General features: G+C 47.3%; 1 protein-coding gene across 4 annotated transcripts in view; it reads left to right on the top strand.

The window, feature by feature from the left end:
* The window catches only part of LOC8051728 (urease subunit alpha), a 286,808-nt gene extending 268,250 nt beyond the window's left edge, over positions 1–18,558 (top strand). For all 4 annotated transcript variants that reach the window (XM_042290983.1, XM_042290985.1, XM_042290986.1 and 1 more), the window contains 2 exons: positions 9,072–9,195; positions 18,071–18,558. In XM_042290983.1, coding sequence (XP_042146917.1) covers positions 9,072–9,195; positions 18,071–18,192 — 246 coding nt within the window. In that variant the 3' untranslated portion in view covers positions 18,193–18,558. The remainder of the gene's footprint in view (positions 1–9,071; positions 9,196–18,070) is intronic.
* The last annotated feature ends 382 nt before the right edge of the window (positions 18,559–18,940 follow it).

Here is an 18,940-nt window from a genome sequence, read left to right as displayed (position 1 = left end):
TTGTCAGGCATGTCAATGCCTTTTGTGACGGCCCCCAGGCAACTGTATTCCTCGACGGTTAACTCAATAAACTTTGATTGATTTATTGATTTACGATAGTCTTTGTAAAGAGAGCCGTTCAAATATGTGAACGAGAACCAATGATAAAACTGAACACGAGCAAATTCGAATGTAAAAGCCTCGAGCAGAGAACTGGAATGATAGCTGCAAAAAGAAAGTTTGCCATCTCGTGGTTTTTAACTTCTGTTAAGGTCGAGTCGGTACGCACTTTGGGAGGCAAAAGAACACGACGTGGAGAGAAATGCAAACTCGATGAGAGAAAAACTGGTAATATTTATGATAACTGTGATAATAAAAATATGCAACCCGACCACAGTGTCCTAAAAAAAATCCCCCCTAAAAAAACAAAAAAAAACTTGCTTAGCCAGTGGCGTCCGAACAGCGGAGTGGAAGGGGCAGACATTTTTACAGCGGGAAAACAAATGCCGACTCAAAACTCTGGACAGCTACCGCCATCTATGAGCGACGGCAGCAACCAGACAACCGGATTGCCGGTTGTCTGGTTGCCGCCGTCGCTCATAGATGGTGGCAACCTTTCCACTCTGGTTTTCACCAGAGTGTAAAGGCTGAATTTCTTTAGGCGTCGTCCTAGAAGTCGTCCTCGAGGACAATGCCTAGAGGTCGTCCTAGAAGTCGTCCCTGAGGTCGTCCTAGACGTCGTCCTTGAGGTCGTCCTAGTGGTCGTCCTTAAAGTCATCCTTGAGGTCGTCCTTGCGGTCGTCCAAGAAGTCGTCCCTGAGGTCGTTCTAGACGTCGTCCTTGAGGTCGTCCTAGTGGTCGTCCTTAAAGTCATCCTTGAGGTCGTCCTTGCGGTCGTCCGAGAAGTCGTCCCTGAGGTCGTTCTAGACATCGTCCTTGAGGTCGTCCCAGTGGTCGTCCTTAAAGTCATCCTTGAGGTCGTCCTTGCGGTCGTCCGAAAAGTCGTCCCTGAGGTCGTTCTAGACGTCGTCCTTGAGGTCGTCCTAGTGGTCGTCCTTAAAGTCATCCTTGAGGTCGTCCTTGCGGTCGTCCGAGAAGTCGTCCCTGAGGTCGTTCTAGACGTCGTCCTTGAGGTCGTCCTAGTGGTCGTCCTTAAAGTCATCCTTGAGGTCGTCCTTGCGGTCGTCCAAGAAGTCGTCCCTGAGGTCGTTCTAGACGTCGTCCTTGAGGTCGTCCTAGTGGTCGTTTTAGAGCGCAGCTCTTAGGGGCCCGTTTCCCGCTTGAGCGGCGTCGCCGTCGGCGTCGGCGTCGCCGTCGCCGTCGCCGTCGCCGTCGCCGTCGGCGTCGGCGTAACCGCGCGGTTCATCATGGGAAATGTCCCATAATGCACCGCGCGAGCCCCCCACCAAGGTCACGTGACCTCGTGGGGGGTCACGTGACCCCCCGAAGTCACGTGGCCCCCTCCTCGAGGTCACGTGACCCCCGCCGATGTCGCGTGACCCCCCGATGACGTCATCGTCACTGATGACGTCACCGGCATCCACATCGTCATCGTCATCATCACTGATGACGTCACCGGCATCCACATCGTCATCGTCATCACTGATGACGTCACCGGCATCCGCATCGTCATCGTCATCATCACTGATGACGTCACCGGCATCCACATCGTCATCGTCATCATCACTGATGACGTCACTGGCATCCACATCGTCATCGTCATCATCACTGATGACGTCACCGGCATCCGCATCGTCACCGTCATCGTCACTGATGACGTCACCGGCATCCACATCGTCATCGTCATCATCACTGATGACGTCACCGGCATCCACATCGTCATCGTCATCATCACTGATGACGTCACCGGCATCCACATCGTCATCGTCATCATCACTGATGACGTCACCGACATCCGCATTGTCATCGTCATCATCACTGATGACGTCATCAGTGACGTCACTGATGTCGTCACCGGCATCCGCATCGTCATCGTCATCATCACTGATGACGTCATCAGCGACGTCACTGATGACGTCACCGACATTCGCATTGTCATCGTCATCATCACTGGTGAAGTCATCAGTGACGTCACTAATGACGTCATCGGTACCCGCATCGTCATCGTCACTGATGACGTCATCAGTGATATCAGTGATGACATCATCGGCATTGGGGGTCACGTGACCCCCAAGGTAACGTGACCCCCCCCCCTGGTTAGTTTAACCCCCCCCCCCCCCCAGTGCCCTTCCCTCCTCCTCCTCAAGAGCTGCGCTCTAATTCGGCGTTACAGGGAGTTGTAAGCGGCTTTCATTTTTTAAAGTCATCCTTGAGGTCGTCCTTGCGGTCGTCCTAGAAGTCGTCCCTGAGGTCGTCCTAGACGTCGTCCTTGAGGTCGTCCTAGTGGTCGTCCTTAAAGTCATCCTTGAGGTCGTCCTTGCGGTCGTCCAAGAAGTCGTCCCTGAGGTCGTTCTAGACGTCGTCCTTGAGGTCGTCCTAGTGGTGGTTTTTAAAGTCATCCTTGAGGTCGTCCTTGCGGTCGTCCGAGAAGTCGTCCCTGAGGTCGTTCTAGACGTCGTCCTTGAGGTCGTCCTAGTGGTCGTCCTTAAAGTCATCCTTGAGGTCGTCCTTGCGGTTGTCCAAGAAGTCGTCCCTGAGGTCGTTCTAGACGTCGTCCTTGAGGTCGTCCTAGTGGTCATCCTTAAAGTCATCCTTGAGGTCGTCCTTGCGGTCGTCCGAGAAGTCGTCCCTGAGGTCGTTCTAGACATCGTCCTTGAGGTCGTCCCAGTGGTCGTCCTTAAAGTCATCCTTGAGGTCGTCCTTGCGGTCGTCCGAAAAGTCGTCCCTGAGGTCGTTCTAGATGTCGTCCTTGAGGTCGTCCTAGTGGTCGTCCTTAAAGTCATCCTTGAGGTCGTCCTTGCGGTCGTCCGAGAAGTCGTCCCTGAGGTCGTTCTAGACGTCGTCCTTGAGGTCGTCCTAGTGGTCGTCCTTAAAGTCATCCTTGAGGTCGTCCTTGCGGTCGTCCAAGAAGTCGTCCCTGAGGTCGTTCTAGACGTCGTCCTTGAGGTCGTCCTAGTGGTCGTTTTCAAAGTCATCCTTGAGGTCGTCCTTGCGGTCGTCCTAGAAGTCGTCCCTGAGGTCGTCCTAGACGTCGTCCTTGAGGTCGTCCTAGTGGTCGTCCTTAAAGTCATCCTTGAGGTCGTCCTTGCGGTCGTCCAAGAAGTCGTCCCTGAGGTCGTTCTAGACGTCGTCCTTGAGGTCGTCCTAGTGGTCATTTTTAAAGTCATCCTTGAGGTCGTCCTTGCGGTCGTCCGAGAAGTCGTCCCTGAGGTCGTTCTAGACGTCGTCCTTGAGGTCGTCCTAGTGGTCGTCCTTAAAGTTATCCTTGAGGTCGTCCTTGCGGTCGTCCAAGAAGTCGTCCCTGAGGTCGTTCTAGACGTCGTCCTTGAGGTCGTCCTAGTGGTCGTCCTTAAAGTCGTCCTTGAGGTCGTCCTTGCGGTCGTCCTAGAAGTCGTCCCTGAGGTCGTCCTAGACGTCGTCCTTGAGGTCGTCCTAGTGGTCGTTTTTAAAGTCATCCTTGAGGTCGTCCTTGCGGTCGTCCGAGAAGTTGTCCCTGAGGTCGTTCTAGACGTCGTCCTTGAGGTCGTCCTAGTGGTCGTCCTTAAACTCATCCTTGAGGTCGTCCTTGCGGTCGTCCAAGAAGTCGTCCCTGAGGTCGTTCTAGACGTCGTCCTTGAGGTCGTCCTAGTGGTCATCCTTAAAGTCATCCTTGAGGTCGTCCTTGCGGTCGTCCAAGAAGTCGTCCCTGAGGTCGTTCTAGACGTCGTCCTTGAGGTCGTCCTAGTAGTCGTCCTTAAAGTCATCCTTGAGGTCGTCCTTGCGGCCGTCCGAGAAGTCGTCCCTGAGGTCGTTCTAGACGTCGTCCTTGAGGTCGTCCTAGTGGTCGTCCTTAAAGTCATCCTTGAGGTCGTCCTTGCGGTCGTCCAAAAAGTCGTCCCTGAGGTCGTTCTAGACGTCGTCCTTGAGGTCGTCCTAGTGGTCGTCCTTAAAGTCATCCTTGAGGTCGTCCTTGCGGTCGTCCAAGAAGTCGTCCCTGAGGTCGTTCTAGACGTCGTCCTTGAGGTAGTCCTAGTGGTCGTCCTTAAAGTCATCCTTGAGGTCGTCCTTGCGGTCGTCCGAGAAGTCGTCCCTGAGGTCGTTCTAGACGTCGTCCTTGAGGTCGTCCTAGTGGTCGTCCTTAAAGTCATCCTTGAGGTCGTCCTTGCGGTCGTCCGAGATGTCGTCCCTGAGGTCGTTCTAGACGTCGTCCTTGAGGTCGTCCTAGTGGTCGTCCTTAAAGTCATCCTTGAGGTCGTCCTTGCGGTCGTCCGAGAAGTCGTCCCTGAGGTCGTTCTAGACGTCGTCCTTGAGGTCGTCCTAGTGGTCGTCCTTAAAGTCATCCTTGAGGTCGTCCTTGCGGTCGTCCGAAAAGTCGTCCCTGAGGTCGTTCTAGACGTCGTCCTTGAGGTCGTACTAGTGGTCGTCCTTAAAGTCATCCTTGAGGTCGTCCTTGCGGTCGTCCGAAAAGTCGTCCCTGAGGTCGTTCTAGACGTCGTCCTAGAGGTCGTACTAGTGGTCGTCCTTAAAGTCATCCTTGAGGTCGTCCTTGCGGTCGTCCGAAAAGTCGTCCCTGAGGTCGTTCTAGACGTCGTCCTTGAGGTCGTCCTAGTGGTCGTCCTTAAAGTCATCCTTGAGGTCGTCCTTGTGGTCGTCCGAAAAGTCGTCCCTGAGGTCGTTCTAGACGTCGTCCTTGAGGTCGTCCTAGTGGTCGTCCTTAAAGTCATCCTTGAGGTCGTCCTTGCGGTCGTCCGAGAAGTCGTCCCTGAGGTTGTTCTAGACGTCGTCCTTGAGGTCGTCCTAGTGGTCGTCCTTAAAGTCATCCTTGAGGTCGTCCTTGCGGTCGTCCGAAAAGTCGTCCCTGAGGTCGTTCTAGACGTCGTCCTTGAGGTCGTCCTAGTGGTCGTCCTTAAAGTCATCCTTGAGATCGTCCTTGCGGTCGTCCGAGAAGTCGTCCCTGAGGTCGTTCTAGACGTCGTCCTTGAGGTCGTCCTAGTGGTCGTCCTTAAAGTCATCCTTGAGGTCGTCCTTGCGGTCGTCCGAGAAGTCGTCCCTGAGGTCGTTCTAGACGTCGTCCTTGAAGTCGTCCTAGTGGTCGTCCTTAAAGTCATCCTTGAGGTCGTCCTTGCGGTCGTCCGAAAAGTCGTTCCTGAGGTCGTTCTAGACGTCGTCCTTGAGGTCGTCCTAGTGGTCGTCCTTAAAGTCATCCTTGAGGTCGTCCTTGCGGTCGTCCGAAAAGTCGTCCCTGAGGTCGTTCTAGACGTTGTCCTTGAGGTCGTCCTAATGGTCGTCCTTAAAGTCATCCTTGAGGTCGTCCTTGCGGTCGTCCTTGAGGTCGTCCTAGTGGTCGTCCTTAAAGTCATCCTTGAGGTCGTCCTTGCGGTCGTCCGAGAAGTCGTCCCTGAGGTCGTTCTAGACGTCGTCCTTGAGGTCGTTCTAGTGGTCGTCCTTAAAGTCATCCTTGAGGTCGTCCTTGCGGTCGTCCGAGAAGTCGTCCCTGAGGTCGTTCTAGACGTCGTCCTTGAGGTCGTCCTAGTGGTCGTCCTTAAAGTCATCCTTGAGGTCGTCCTTGCGGTCGTCCGAGAAGTCGTCCATGAGGTCGTTCTAGACGTCGTCCTTGAGGTCGTCCTAGTGGTCGTCCTTAAAGTCATCCTTGAGGTTGTCCTTGCGGTCGTCCGAGAAGTCGTCCCTGAGGTCGTTCTAGACGTCGTCCTTGAGGTCGTCCTAGTGGTCGTCCTTAAAGTCATCCTTGAGGTTGTCCTTGCGGTCGTCCGAAAAGTCGTCCCTGAGGTCGTTCTAGACGTCGTCCTTGAGGTCGTCCTAGTGGTCGTCCTTAAAGTCATCCTTGAGGTCGTCCTTGCGGTCGTCCGAAAAGTCGTCCCTGAGGTCGTTCTAGACGTCGTCCTTGAGGTCGTCCTAGTGGTCGTCCTTAAAGTCATCCTTGAGGTCGTCCTTGCGGTCGTCCGAGAAGTCGTCCCTGAGGTCGTTCTAGACGTCGTCCTTGAGGTCGTCCTATGGTCGTCCTTAAAGTCATCCTTGAGGTTGTCCTTGCGGTCGTCCGAGAAGTCGTCCCTGAGGTCGTTCTAGACGTCGTCCTTGAGGTCGTCCTAGTGGTCGTCCTTAAAGTCATCCTTGAGGTCGTCCTTGCGGTCGTCCGAAAAGTCGTCCTTGAGGTCGTCCTAGAAGTCATCCGTGAGGTCGTCCTAGACGTCGTCCTTGGGGTCGTCTTTGAGGCCGTCCTAAGCGTCGTCCACTAGGCGTCGTCCTCAAGGTCGTCCTAAAAGTCACCCTTGAGGTCGTCCTAGACGGCGTCCACTTGGCGTCGTCCTTGAGGTCGTCCTAGATGTCGTCCTCTAGGCATCTTCCTAGACGTCCTAAAGATGACAGCTTCGCTGGTCCCCCATCCTTACGTGAAGTAAAAGGGCTCTGCATTTTACTAAATTAAATTTGCTAAATTAAATTTTTGACGAAATTTAAAACTGTATCTAAATAATTTAGTGAATCTTAATTATACTAAAGCCTATAACTAAATGTGGTGCGGTGCGAAATTCTACAGAACATGCGTGTGACCAGAAAATGAAAGCAAAACAATGAGCTACATGGAGGTGAGGCGAAACACACCGTACAGGAATGGGCGCAGACTAACTGTTTATTGTTTTTTTCTCTCTTCTCTTCCATGCATGAGTTTTGTCATGCGTGAGTTCGGAAAAAACGAAAATCTGAGAAATAATAAAAAAATGTCATCATGAAGATGCGTGGACTTTCGATGTTTGTGGTGTTGTTTCCTGTTCTGATCTGCGTTCGGTTTCTGTGGTGCAAGAAGGGACCTTGAAGTTCGTGCTGGTGTCCGCCTCTCTCTGCGGTATTCACGAGCGCGAAGCGAGCGGGAGTCAGAACTAAGAAGCGGAAGGGACATAAAACGATATATGTCACGCGCACGCGAACTTAAACGCCGCTGCGTAAATGGGTATTTTACCGTATAAAAATTAATATTTAAATGTTGATCAGGAAGAAAAAAGTTACAATGAGAGACTAATTGGCCGAGACAGAGGTTTACAAGGAAAAATTAAAAGAAACACAAGAAAGAAATACGGAAGCCGCATTGCCAGCGACATAAACAAATACGGAAGCGCCCGTAAATGCGTTTTTCTCGCCGTCCAGCGCCCTGTTGAGATCGCTTTTGCGGTATCTCTGGCCATGGAACATGGAAATTTACACAATATTTGCTCCTCCAATTCTTTATACATGTGTCCCCCAGCGTTCCGAGACAGTAAGTGCTTCGTTAGCGCTGGCGGTCAGGGGCAATACGAGTCGGCCATGGCGCTGAGCCGTATAGTCACCCGCTAAACACCGGCTAAACTAGCCCTACCCCATGAATAAGATTTATTAGTCAATTTCTTAGTCGCGCGGGGCGACTAGGCCCTACACACGGCCGGTGAATACCAAGCGCTCACCTAGCGGCGACTATCGCTCGCCACGTGATCTTTTTAGTCGACGACGTCGCTAGCAGTCTTGGGTAAGTTACTTTTAAAAAATTAGTTAAAGTTACAGTTACTTTCAGAAAAAAGTTGCGAAGTTACCGTTACAGATACCGCAACAAAATAGTAACTCGTTACAGTTACAGCTACTTGTGAAAGTAACGACGTTACCTTTCAGTTACTTTTTTATGACACGAAAAATTTAGAAAAACTAGAAAACGCCCATCACCAAGTTTTATTGCATAAAATTAAAAAGTACGTTTTTTTACTTCATACTTTAACTTAACAGCAATTGCTTCTCGAAATTAGTGTCCAAATGTTTCCCTCGTTTGACGGCGAACCGGTCCCTGCCCTTGTTGAACAGACCCCGCGCAACCAGAGTAACGGGCAAACCACGCGTAAACAGCAATAAATTTTACTGCTGACACCACGCCGGAGTAGGGGCGCAAATCAAAATACGAAGCATGCGCAGTGCAGATTAGTGGTGCTAATCAAAATACAAAACATTCGCAATGCCCTCTGCATGTATTTCTGTTTACCAAACGTATATCAGAATAGGAAACAACACCACAAACATCGAAAGTCCACGCATCGTCATGATGACATTTTTCATTATTTCTCAGGTTTTCGTGTTTTTTTTTTAAACTTACGAATGTGAAATTTTATGCATGGACGTGGTGTTTCTCCTCGTCTCCACAATAAAGTTTTTACCAACTCAATAAAGTTTTTACCAACCAACCAACCTCGTCTCCATGTAACTCATTGTCTTCCTTTTATTTTCTGGTCACGCGTATGTTCTGTAGAACTTCGCTTCGCAGCACATTTAGTTATGTACAACAAACTAGCCCAAACCCAAGCCCAAGCTTTATTATCCTAAAGTCGATAGTGAATGTACTGGCCTACAAGCGTATAGTTCTTAGTAAGCAAAATATGAGATGAATCTTAAAATAGAAGGTTCCAAATCTGTCGCCAAACCGTGAAAAGAGCGATATTTGGAGTTTTATTATTTTGGGCATAAAATATGCCGAACCAGCTGAGTGTAAAAGGGGAAAAAAGGCCATGTATTATACATTTACACACACAAAAAAAAAATAGTTTTCGTTTTTACTTTTTCATTACAACTGAGAGAATTGGGTGCAAAAATCAAGCTGTTTTTATTAACTTTCAACGTGTAGCTATTGTTCATTGCGGGAATGGGACTATAATATATATTTTTTGTCAAATCCAAAAACTTCCACATTTATGTCCAACTTGAAATCGAACCATTTTTTTTTGTATCTGTATATTTTAGACTAGAATTTAAAGCAGACCGTATTGGGTACATTTCTGTAATTTCTTGCAGTTATCTCTCACGCTGTACACCTACTGTGTATTTGTATTATCTGCTACTAGCTCCTCATATCTCTATTTATTGGGCAATCTAAAAATATCTTGATATTATGTCAGAATGTGCAAGAAACAGCCTGTGATAGATGTTAATTACTTTTCTTGGATTTCGTATTGCATACAATTTTTCAGGTCTCACTGGACAAAGGAATAGTTCAGAAATATGGACTGAAGAAGACACTTCTTCCCGTGTCCGGCTCAAGGAAGATAACAAAGAGCGACTTTGTGCTGAATGGTCTGACGCCCAAACTCTCAGGTAGCCGACTGTGTTTGTTACAACAGTTTGGAAAAGACGCATATTAAATTTTCTTTTGTAAAAATATACATTGGAGAGACTTTCCCAAGGCTACATCCTTAAAAAGATGATGTCACACTGGCCGCGATGCTTTTATTTTGCGCCGCGCCACAATGAAGAAGTGCGTCTGCCCAATGAAAGCTATTCATCAAGGAATAAGGTTTTGGGGAGGGTGAAGTTTTCCATTTTAATTAAATAGGAGTTTATTGCAACTCCACATAAGGCCAGATATTGTTTCTTTGCGAGGACTGAGTATTTGAATTTGATTATAAAACACTGATTCAAATGTTATTTACTCATACAGATTCAAGTGAATCTTATTGAAAAAAGTATAGACTCTATGTATATGGAACACCTGTTCATCAATGCAGTCTTAGGTGACTGTGGAGGCTTCGGTTTCGTCGGGCCGTAACGCTTGGGGTGAAGATATAAATTAACCTTTGTTCTAGATAAATTAACCTTTGTTCTCTCCATAAACACAAAGTGTCTCTGGCCAAAATATGCCCAGCAGCGCCGCATAAACTGCCTCGACAAATGGATATTCCATAATGTTAGAGATTATGCAACTCTGCAGAAATCAACTTCACTAAAAAAATATTGTTGTTGATCAGCTCTTTAGTGGTACCTCATTGGTAATTATAAAGTTACACGCAAAGGGTATTTACCTGAAACGTAATAATTATAAAACAGAATACTCAATATTTTTGTTCAGCAATCTCTAGCTGCGGTTGTTTTTTAACGAAAAATGGATAAGTTACATTAAACCTTTGTGGAATACATTCGACACTGCACTCTGAGATTGCCTACTGTCAGCCTGTTTTCCAGTGGCTAATACGTTTATTTGAATTGAAGGGAAACAATAATATAGAAAAATGCTGAATTCGAAAAAAAAAAAAAAACTAGATCTCGAGTTTTTGTTTAAAGATACGCCTTTTTTTTTAAACATGACTGTTATGTTTAAAAAATGATTTAGGAAATATTATTGATGAATAATGGAAAGCACCAGGAAGCGGAATGCGCCGAAACCTCTACAAGTTTCGGCGCATCCCGCCCCGAAGCCTAAATGGAGGGGTGATGAAATAATTTTTGTACGTTTAATAAATGTTGTATAGAATTAATTATTCACATTAATAAGCCATGAAATACGCGGGAGTTTTTTTTTTATATCCACGCAATGGCAGTCGCATAAAAAAGTCGAGAATACTTAGCAGCGTTCAAACTCTCAACTCGGAATATGGGAAAGTGGCTACTTGACCTGGAGCAGATCATATGCCGAAAATGTGTATCACCAGGCGCTGGAGTTTGCGTGACATAGGGAACGCACTGAGGTCAACAAAATGTTAATGTTCGGCTGTTCCCGTTATTGTAGCAATTGGGCACGAGCTACAACCCGAATGCTGTTAATACAATGATTGTCAAGAACCAAAACTAAATGCTCGCGCAGTTCTCGTGTGCACTTTTGGAGCCGCATTTAAATATCGTAACCACGAGGATTGCAAAGTGTGGTGACAAAATCCCGGAGATGGACTGCTGACAGTGTCAACAATGCGATCCTGAAGACGTCGTCATCAAATGGGGTGAAGGAGAGACCGAAAGAAACCGTCCGCTGTTATCCTTGAAATTACGCGGCGAAAGAGAAGCTCCTTGGTCAGTGGCGTTGCGTGCGAACATTGTGGCAGTATGACATTTAGGTACAACGAGCAGGACGAAAAGGAAGAAAAAGAGTGTGGTAAACGGGAGAAGGACGAAGTGGCATCAGCGAAAGAGGCGATCTGTAACATTTCGGTGTCAGAAGTGGGATTTGCGGAAAAAAATGCCCTCCACACGACAACAAGCCCGGTCTGGCGAATTTTCCCCTTCTGCCGAGGACACCAGCATCGCTGAAGATCCAATTACCTACGCCCAACTGAGGGATTTGTTTGCGGAGCAGAGACAGGGCTTCGAATAAACGATGGCGGCTATGGTCCTGGCGCAGCTGCAACCCGTTGCGTCTGCGCAAGAAAACCTTCGACAAAGAATCATAACGTTGGAGGAAAGGAGAGACTCGGAGAATCGGACCGACTCAGTAACGGTACGCACATTTTCGGCCACCTCGGATCCCCTTCGTTTGAAACTGAAGCTTTTCGATGGTAGCGTGCCACTTCACCTTTACCTCGAGCAAGCTAACATTGTTGCTCAAGCAAACCAATGGTCCGAAGATGAAACAACTCACGCTCTTGCGGCACAACTACAGGGACCAGCCATCGCGATATTGGCCCGACTTCAAGCAAGAGCTCTAACCTACCAAACGTTGGTAGCGGCACTTGAAGACCGCTTTGGCGATAAACATCCACAACGCATCCGCTATGGCGAGTTACGTTGCCGTCGACAACAGCCGGGAAAAACACTCCAAGTCTTGGCAACAAAAGTTGAGTGCCTACCTCGAAAATCATATGTGGGATTTGCCGCCGACATCTTTTCACCTTCTCAGCACTACTGCCTTCGTCGACGCCATTGCGGACAATGAAGTTCAAAAATTTGTTCGACTTGGAGGGCCAAAGATTGTTCGAGAGGCTTTCACTAAGGCGTTAGAAATCTCAGCCATCCAAAAGGCAACCGCAAACGCCCAGGCTTCTTGCCCGGCACAGTTACAGCCAACTACTCATCTGGAGACGCCTGGAGCACGCCAATAACCTGAAGGTCACTAACGCGTTAACACTAATAGGCGCTGTTTTCAATACGGACGACGAGGACACATGGCTGCAGAGTGTTACGATGCTTCGGGATACGCATATCCCGATCCACAGGGGCGGGACCGGGCATAAAAGACCAAGTCCCCCTCGTCTCTCTTTCAAGGAGTTTTACTGGTCGTCCAACTACCCAAGTGGAGATTCAAGGGGTTAAGACCCAAGAAAGCCTCCTCGATACTGGAGCAGGGGATAAAATAATCGACGCGACGCTTGTACCAGCTGATTGTAATGTTTCCCGGATTGTTCCAAAACTTTTCACAGCCAACGGCGTCAAAGTTCTCACCGGCAGACAAGGGAAGTTACTGGTCACTACGCTCGGTGAGACGTCGTTAGTGGACTTCATAATTTTGTCGAATTCTGTCTCTCTAGTCATTCTGGGTTATGAGTGGTTCCAGAAAAACTGATTTTTTAAGCTGAACCACGAACAAAACAAGGCCACCAAAACTCCCCATCCACCCGTGGAAACAGACGCTAGCATTCCACGATGCAAAAGTATTTTAGTGTTGCTTGTGTGCCTCGTTCGCTCGTTTTCTCTCGTCGCTGTGGAAGAGTGGCACCTATTTCTAAAGTTTTTCTCCCAATATACCAACATCATATGTGCTCAAGTACCGCTCTCGGATGACTTAAACCTATGCGTTAAAGACTCTACTACAATAGCTGCCGAGACTGCTTCAATGAAACGCCTGACTGTAAACAATAAAAAGGTTTACGGTGAAGCTGTTTTGGACTCGTAGCTCTGTGCTAAACCAGGAAAGGAACTAGCTGCACCCCGGACACTCGTGGCTTGTACCAATGGAGAATTCGTCGCTCTTGTCGTTAATCTAGGAACCGAAGACATCACTCTCAATCCAGGGAAACAGATTGGTGTACTCCAACCGTTGGCGAAGGTTGGAGTACACTTGCGAGTATTTCTATAGAGTCAGATAACGAGTGTCATTTTTACAGTCAGGATAATTGTTTACCGTGCGAACAATTTAAGTTTGGACCAGAATTGAGTTGCGAGCAGAAAAAGAAAATCAAGAGGGTAGTGTTGTCACATCGACACTGCATCGCCCCAAGTCCGGACGAACTTGGATGCTCACCGTATGCAACACGTACCATTGGCACCGGTGACAGCCGACCAATAGCTCCAACAGAGCGTGAAACCATCAAACAGCAAGTGACTGAGATGCTCGAGCACGGTGTGGCAAGTCCATTAACGAGTCCATCGTCATCACCAGTGGTGTTAGCAAGAAAGATGGCACTGTGCGGTTTTGTGTAGATTACAGGAAGCTTAATAGCACAACCAAGCTCGATGTCTACCCTCTTCCACGTCTTGATGACACCCTTGACCGACTGCAAGGAGCGGAATACTCCACAACATTGGATTTGATGTCGGGATACTGGCAGGTGCCACTCGATAAAAGGGACGCTGAAAAGCAGCCTTCATCACACCAGATGGTCTCTACAAATTCAACCGTCTTCCCTTTGGCGTTTGCAATCCCCCAGCGACATTTCAAAAACTGATGGACCAAGTTTTGGGCAATCTGAAGTGGACAATGACGCTGGTGTATTTGGACGACGTTGTTATCTACACAAACACTTTTGAAGAACATCTTCGAGGGTTCTCACTCGTACTTGAAGCCACAAGTGATGCCAACCTTCGTCTGAAGCCTCAAAAGTGTTTTTTTGGCTTCATTGAGATCAGATACTTAGGACATGTGGTAAACAAAAACGGCGTTAAACCTGATCCCTCGAAGCTTGAGGTTTTGTTTGAATATTTGACGCTAACAACTATCAAAGACGTCAGAAGCTTTTTGGAATTTGCGTCATATTTCCACCATTTTATTGTTAAATTTGCTACCCGCGCTGCCCCCTTGAATTACTTACTCCGGAAAAACGTACCATGGCGATGGGGCAACGAAGAGCAGTCCTGGTTTCAAGACCTAAAGAAAGCCCTTCTAAACGGCCCAGTGCTTGCTCACTTCGACCCGTCCTTGTCAAAGACAATTCTCCACACGGATGCTAGCGGGCAAGGAATTGGAGCTGTACTACTTCACGAATTTGCAGACGGTACTCAAAGAGTAATTCGTACGCAAGTCGCCGGCTTACACAACAAGAAGAGAAGAATCATCCATCTGGATTAGAATGTTCGGCCCTTGTCTGGTCGGTGCAGAAATTTCGCCCTTACCTTTATGGTCACCATTTTTGTGTTGTGACAAATAATTCAGCATTGACCTGGCTTCAGAGCAAACGAGACTTGACGGCAAAACTGGCACGCTGGGCGGATGACTACGTCGTAGCGGACGTAGTCATCAGGGCGCTGACTATCTATCCCGCAACCGACTAGACACTGTCCCTGAGGCTCGGGAGTTTGACACTTGTTTTTGTGGCGCGAATTCCGACCTACGTCACAGTCAATGTCAAGTTAACGAAGTACAAGATATCGTACAGCACCTGGCATTACCAGTTTCGACACACATTTTACGGCGACTGCTTCGAGCATAACGAGTGGAAAATGGCCTACTCTGTCACAGCAATTCCGGTCAACAACAATGGTTACCGGTGATTCCATCTTGTCTGAGGGCTACCGTGTTGAATCTCTTCCACGATGACCTCACAGCGGGTCCCCTAGGTCGAGATAAGGCCCTGGCCAAACTTTCCGAGCTCTATTTTCGGCACGGATTCCGGAGATATGTTTCAGGTATGTCGCTTCCTGTGAATCATGTCAAAGGAGGAAATTGCCCAGTATTTCACCTTTCACCAAGATTCATCTGATTCAACCACCTCAAGCTGCTTTCGAACCTATTGGACTTGATCATTTAGGGGCATTTCCGAAATCACAAAAGGATAACCGTTTTATTATTGTTGTTGTTGACCACCTTACCAAGTGGATTGAACTACGTGCCCTGCCTACAACGGTGAGCGAATCACATTGTGGAGTTAGCACATCGTAGTTCGCCACGGCGTGTCCCCCACCGTACTCATTAACCGGCGAACTCAGCTCTCGAATTTTTAAACACGAGACGGTAACTCATGGAATACCCCACGCCCAGTCAGCACCCTAGCATCCCCAAACCAACGGACTCGTCGAGCGTGCTGATCGAACTGTCGCCGATATATTGTACGCTTATCTTAATGCTTCACATGACCATTGGGATGTGTACGTACCACATGCATCGTTCGCTTTAAACACGCCGCAACAAACAAGTACCATGACGACCCCTTTTGTAGCGTGAGCTACACTAACCGAGGTTGAGCAGTTTCGCAAGGCTCGCATAATGAGCCGTGCTCCGTGCTCCGTGCTGCGCATGCGCAAGAAGCAGTGACGTCACACGGCGCACAGCTGGCGCGCCGGAGCCGCCGCCGCTACGCGCTCCGCCGCCGCCGCGCCCGCCTCGCCGGTCTGCGCATTCCAGAGGAGTGACGTCATAGACGCGGTAAACGCACTGGCGCCGCTGCGTGCCCGGCTGTGCGCCTCCGTTGGGCAGTAGCCAAGTCTGACGCTGCACCGGAGCCGCTTGATAGCGCCTCTCATTTTGTGCGCATAAGCTCACGCTACGTATATCCTGGCATAGCCGAGCTAAGCCACCGCAAGTTTTTAACTGGTGTACGGTAGAACTACGGTTCTGCCGCAGGAATCAACGCTATCCACCACATGGAACCGTAGAAGGCAAGAAATGAGCGATCATTTTGAGGGCAGACTCAATGAGGCTCGCCACCGAGCTCGCGTCGCAATGACCAGAGCCCAGCAGCGGATGCTAACCAATCACCGACAGGACGACCAAATATCCCCCATCGTGCCAGGAGACCTTGTTCTTTTACGCCGTCCCGTTAGAAGAAAAGGAAAAGCAACCAAGCTACTTCCAAAGTACAAAAGAACCCTGCGAAGTGCTTCGACAAACAGGACTCATGAGCTACCGGCTACGAGACCTCAATGCACATCGAGAAGCATCCCGGACCTTCCCGGATCACCGCAGTGAACTGAAGCTGTAAGTGTCAAGACAGACATGCAGTCAAGACCAGCATGGGTGACAGACTGCCGAGGACGGACAGTCAACCAGGAGCGGGGAGAGTTTGACAGTAGGCCATTGAGGTGCAACGAGCGGGACGAAAGGGTAGAAAAAAAGCGTGGTAGACGGGAGAAGGACGAAGTGGCAGCAACAAAAAAAGCGATCCGTAACAATATACTTGGGTTCCAGTTGTGTCGGTGAGCTTCTGCAAAGTACGAAACATTCTTACTAAGTATCGTGGCGCGGCGTCTTTAACATTGATAGCGAGACCATAACCGCAACTAAGTGTTTCCAAAGGTAAATTATGAAGGTAGCCGATTAACAACATTATTTATTGAGGTAAGGTAGTGAATAAAAGAATCTAGTTTAGTTTAAACAACGCCGGTGTGGAGGTTGACAATCATCTGATAACCAGAACCTAGCCGCAAAGCTCGTGTTTTGAATGTTCATACTAGACCAGAGTGAAACTTTTCTGAAGCACGTACACATTAAGTACTAAAAATTTTGACGTCTAACGGGTTAGAGCCCGGTACCACAAAAATAAAGGCGAGCATGGAACCAACTCGGCGACGCTGTTTTTTTCTTCAGTGCCCGGAACCATCGAAGGTGGCCTCGACACAACATAGCAAGGAGATAGTGCGACGAGAAACATATAACACACTGTCATTTTATAGTAGATTAATATTCAGAATAATTCTTGGAAACAACAAAATATATGACAGTTTGTTTTTGCCGTTCCTATGACTTTGAACTAAAGGGGCATGAAAGTATTGGGACCGGTGTAAGCCCCCTATTAAAGGGATGTTGAACCAAACATTTCAGTGTCTATAATAAGCGGCGCAATATCTTTCCATGAGTCAGCAACTGCCGAGGTGCGCGAGCACACGCAGCGAAATTGACGTCAACATATTCCCCATTCGAGCTTATTAAGCGTGTATGGGGGAAATGATGACGTCAATCTTGTTCCGTGTGCTCGCGCACACCAGGGGCTGGTGACTCGTGCAAAGATAGTAGGCCGCTTATTATAGAAACTGAAATGTTCGGTTCACCATCCCTTTCAAGTACTTCTGTGCATATATATATATATATATATATATATATATATATATATATATATATATATATATATATATATATATATATATTGCAAGAGACACATTTTTAAGAAGAACAATAGCGATCCAATGTAAGCCTCGGGGGCTTGAGTACGTGGCTCGGCCCGTCTAATGGTAAATTTAGTACGTAATAAAAATATGAAATCTTCTTATCCCGCCGAAATTATATATTTAAGTAACAAAAGGACATCAAAACCACAGAACAATAGAAAGTATATCCTGGAGAACTATGTATCTTTAGGAAGAAATAGCAATCGCTTACCGGTCAAACATCACTGATCTAAATTTTGTCGTGCTTTTTGAAGGTTTAGCCTCGATGTGACAGCAAGTGATGATTCTGGCATGCTATTAAAAGTATGAGTCACTTAAGAGATCCTCGTACGTTCACCACATTTTGTTCTGATTCCCTGTATGATAAATCGAAGTGATTGTCTCATTGGGCCACCTTCAACGGACGGAGTAATAACATATAAATTTCAAAACTTTAGAAGTACTACAGTCTCTCTATATAGTCCCCGAAAATACGGCAGGTGCAATTCTTTAAAAATGCAAGAGCTAGAGACCTCGGCCCTGTCGAGTGCAATACTCCGCAAAATACACTTCCATAAACAATTATCGCTTGCCAAAACAATAAATGCACTGCAAGGAGAGTTATACCATATAGTAAAGAACTCTATGTCACAGCGTGCGCGATCATTTTCCTAACATAATCTCATTTCAACATTGTAAAGACAGCATGAAACACCTAACCGTTCGCGGGTAGGTACCTTTCAACAGAAACTGTTTAGTTGCAGATGTAAGGCCCTCTACTATTCTGTTTTTCACTGGGGTGAATAAGTTGAATTTTTATAAATACACAATAGTGTTATCATTCACATTCGCGAGCACACAGACTAAACAAAACTATTCACGCAGTAGATTTTTCTGAATTCTTGTCTTTCACATCGCTTCTTTATTTATAGAATTTATAAGTTGCTCTCATATTTCATTTTGTTTGCAGTTCACCCCGAGAAGTATCTTGTGGAATGGATCAAAGAGGAAGATGGCGAGGAGAAGAGGGTGCACCTCACTGTTCCTCCGTCTGACCACATTGCTCTTGCACAGACATATTTTCTTTTCTAAGATGGCCAAATTAACGCCATCTTGAAAATGCTGTTTTTGAGGGCGCTACTCGAAAGTATATTTGTGCTGGCGAAAGGTTGATAACAAAAATCTTTTGCAGTGCAGCATTTATTATGTAGAGGATGTAATGTATATAAATGCATATATTTACTCTATATTCATTATAAAATCCTGATGTTTTACTTTGTTTTGTTAAGAGTGTACCAACGAAGCTGTGTTGTCCCCTTCGGATAATTCAAAGAAAATCTCAAAACAATCAAAGATATTGGGTAATCATTTAAAAAAAAACACTTTGGCTACCGAGAATTGCATGAAATAATACTTTTGAACTTTATGCGTTTTGATTAAAATTACCGTACCTCGGTGCGATGGAAATTTCTTATTCACACTCCAGCAAGAAGAAAAGTGAAATGATGAACGCTCGGAAATTTTGATTTGTTCTGTTTCAAGCTTGGACACGAAGGAAGGTTGTGGCGGCGCATTGTTGAGTTATCAACACAGCGTAGTTACAACACCTCATTGGAGGGTATAACGAAGGACCAACACAGTGCATTGATTAGACACTGGTCCTGCAGTAACATTCGGCTGAGACTCGCGTTCGCTTATTTTGGGTCACGCTTAGGATTCATTATCCAGAGAGAACTAATCTGTCCAGTTCTAGGTAGCACGCATACAAAAACGCCTGACTTGACACAACTTTGGTAATCCTAATTACTTTACTTAGGTCTAATAAGGTTTCGCTCCAAAG

The sequence above is a fragment of the Ixodes scapularis genome, unplaced genomic scaffold, assembly GCF_016920785.2.
Source record: "Ixodes scapularis isolate PalLabHiFi unplaced genomic scaffold, ASM1692078v2 PGA_scaffold1__304_contigs__length_218370807, whole genome shotgun sequence".
Classification (NCBI taxonomy): domain Eukaryota; kingdom Metazoa; phylum Arthropoda; class Arachnida; order Ixodida; family Ixodidae; genus Ixodes; species Ixodes scapularis.
This window is presented reverse-complemented; position numbering and strand designations above follow the sequence as displayed.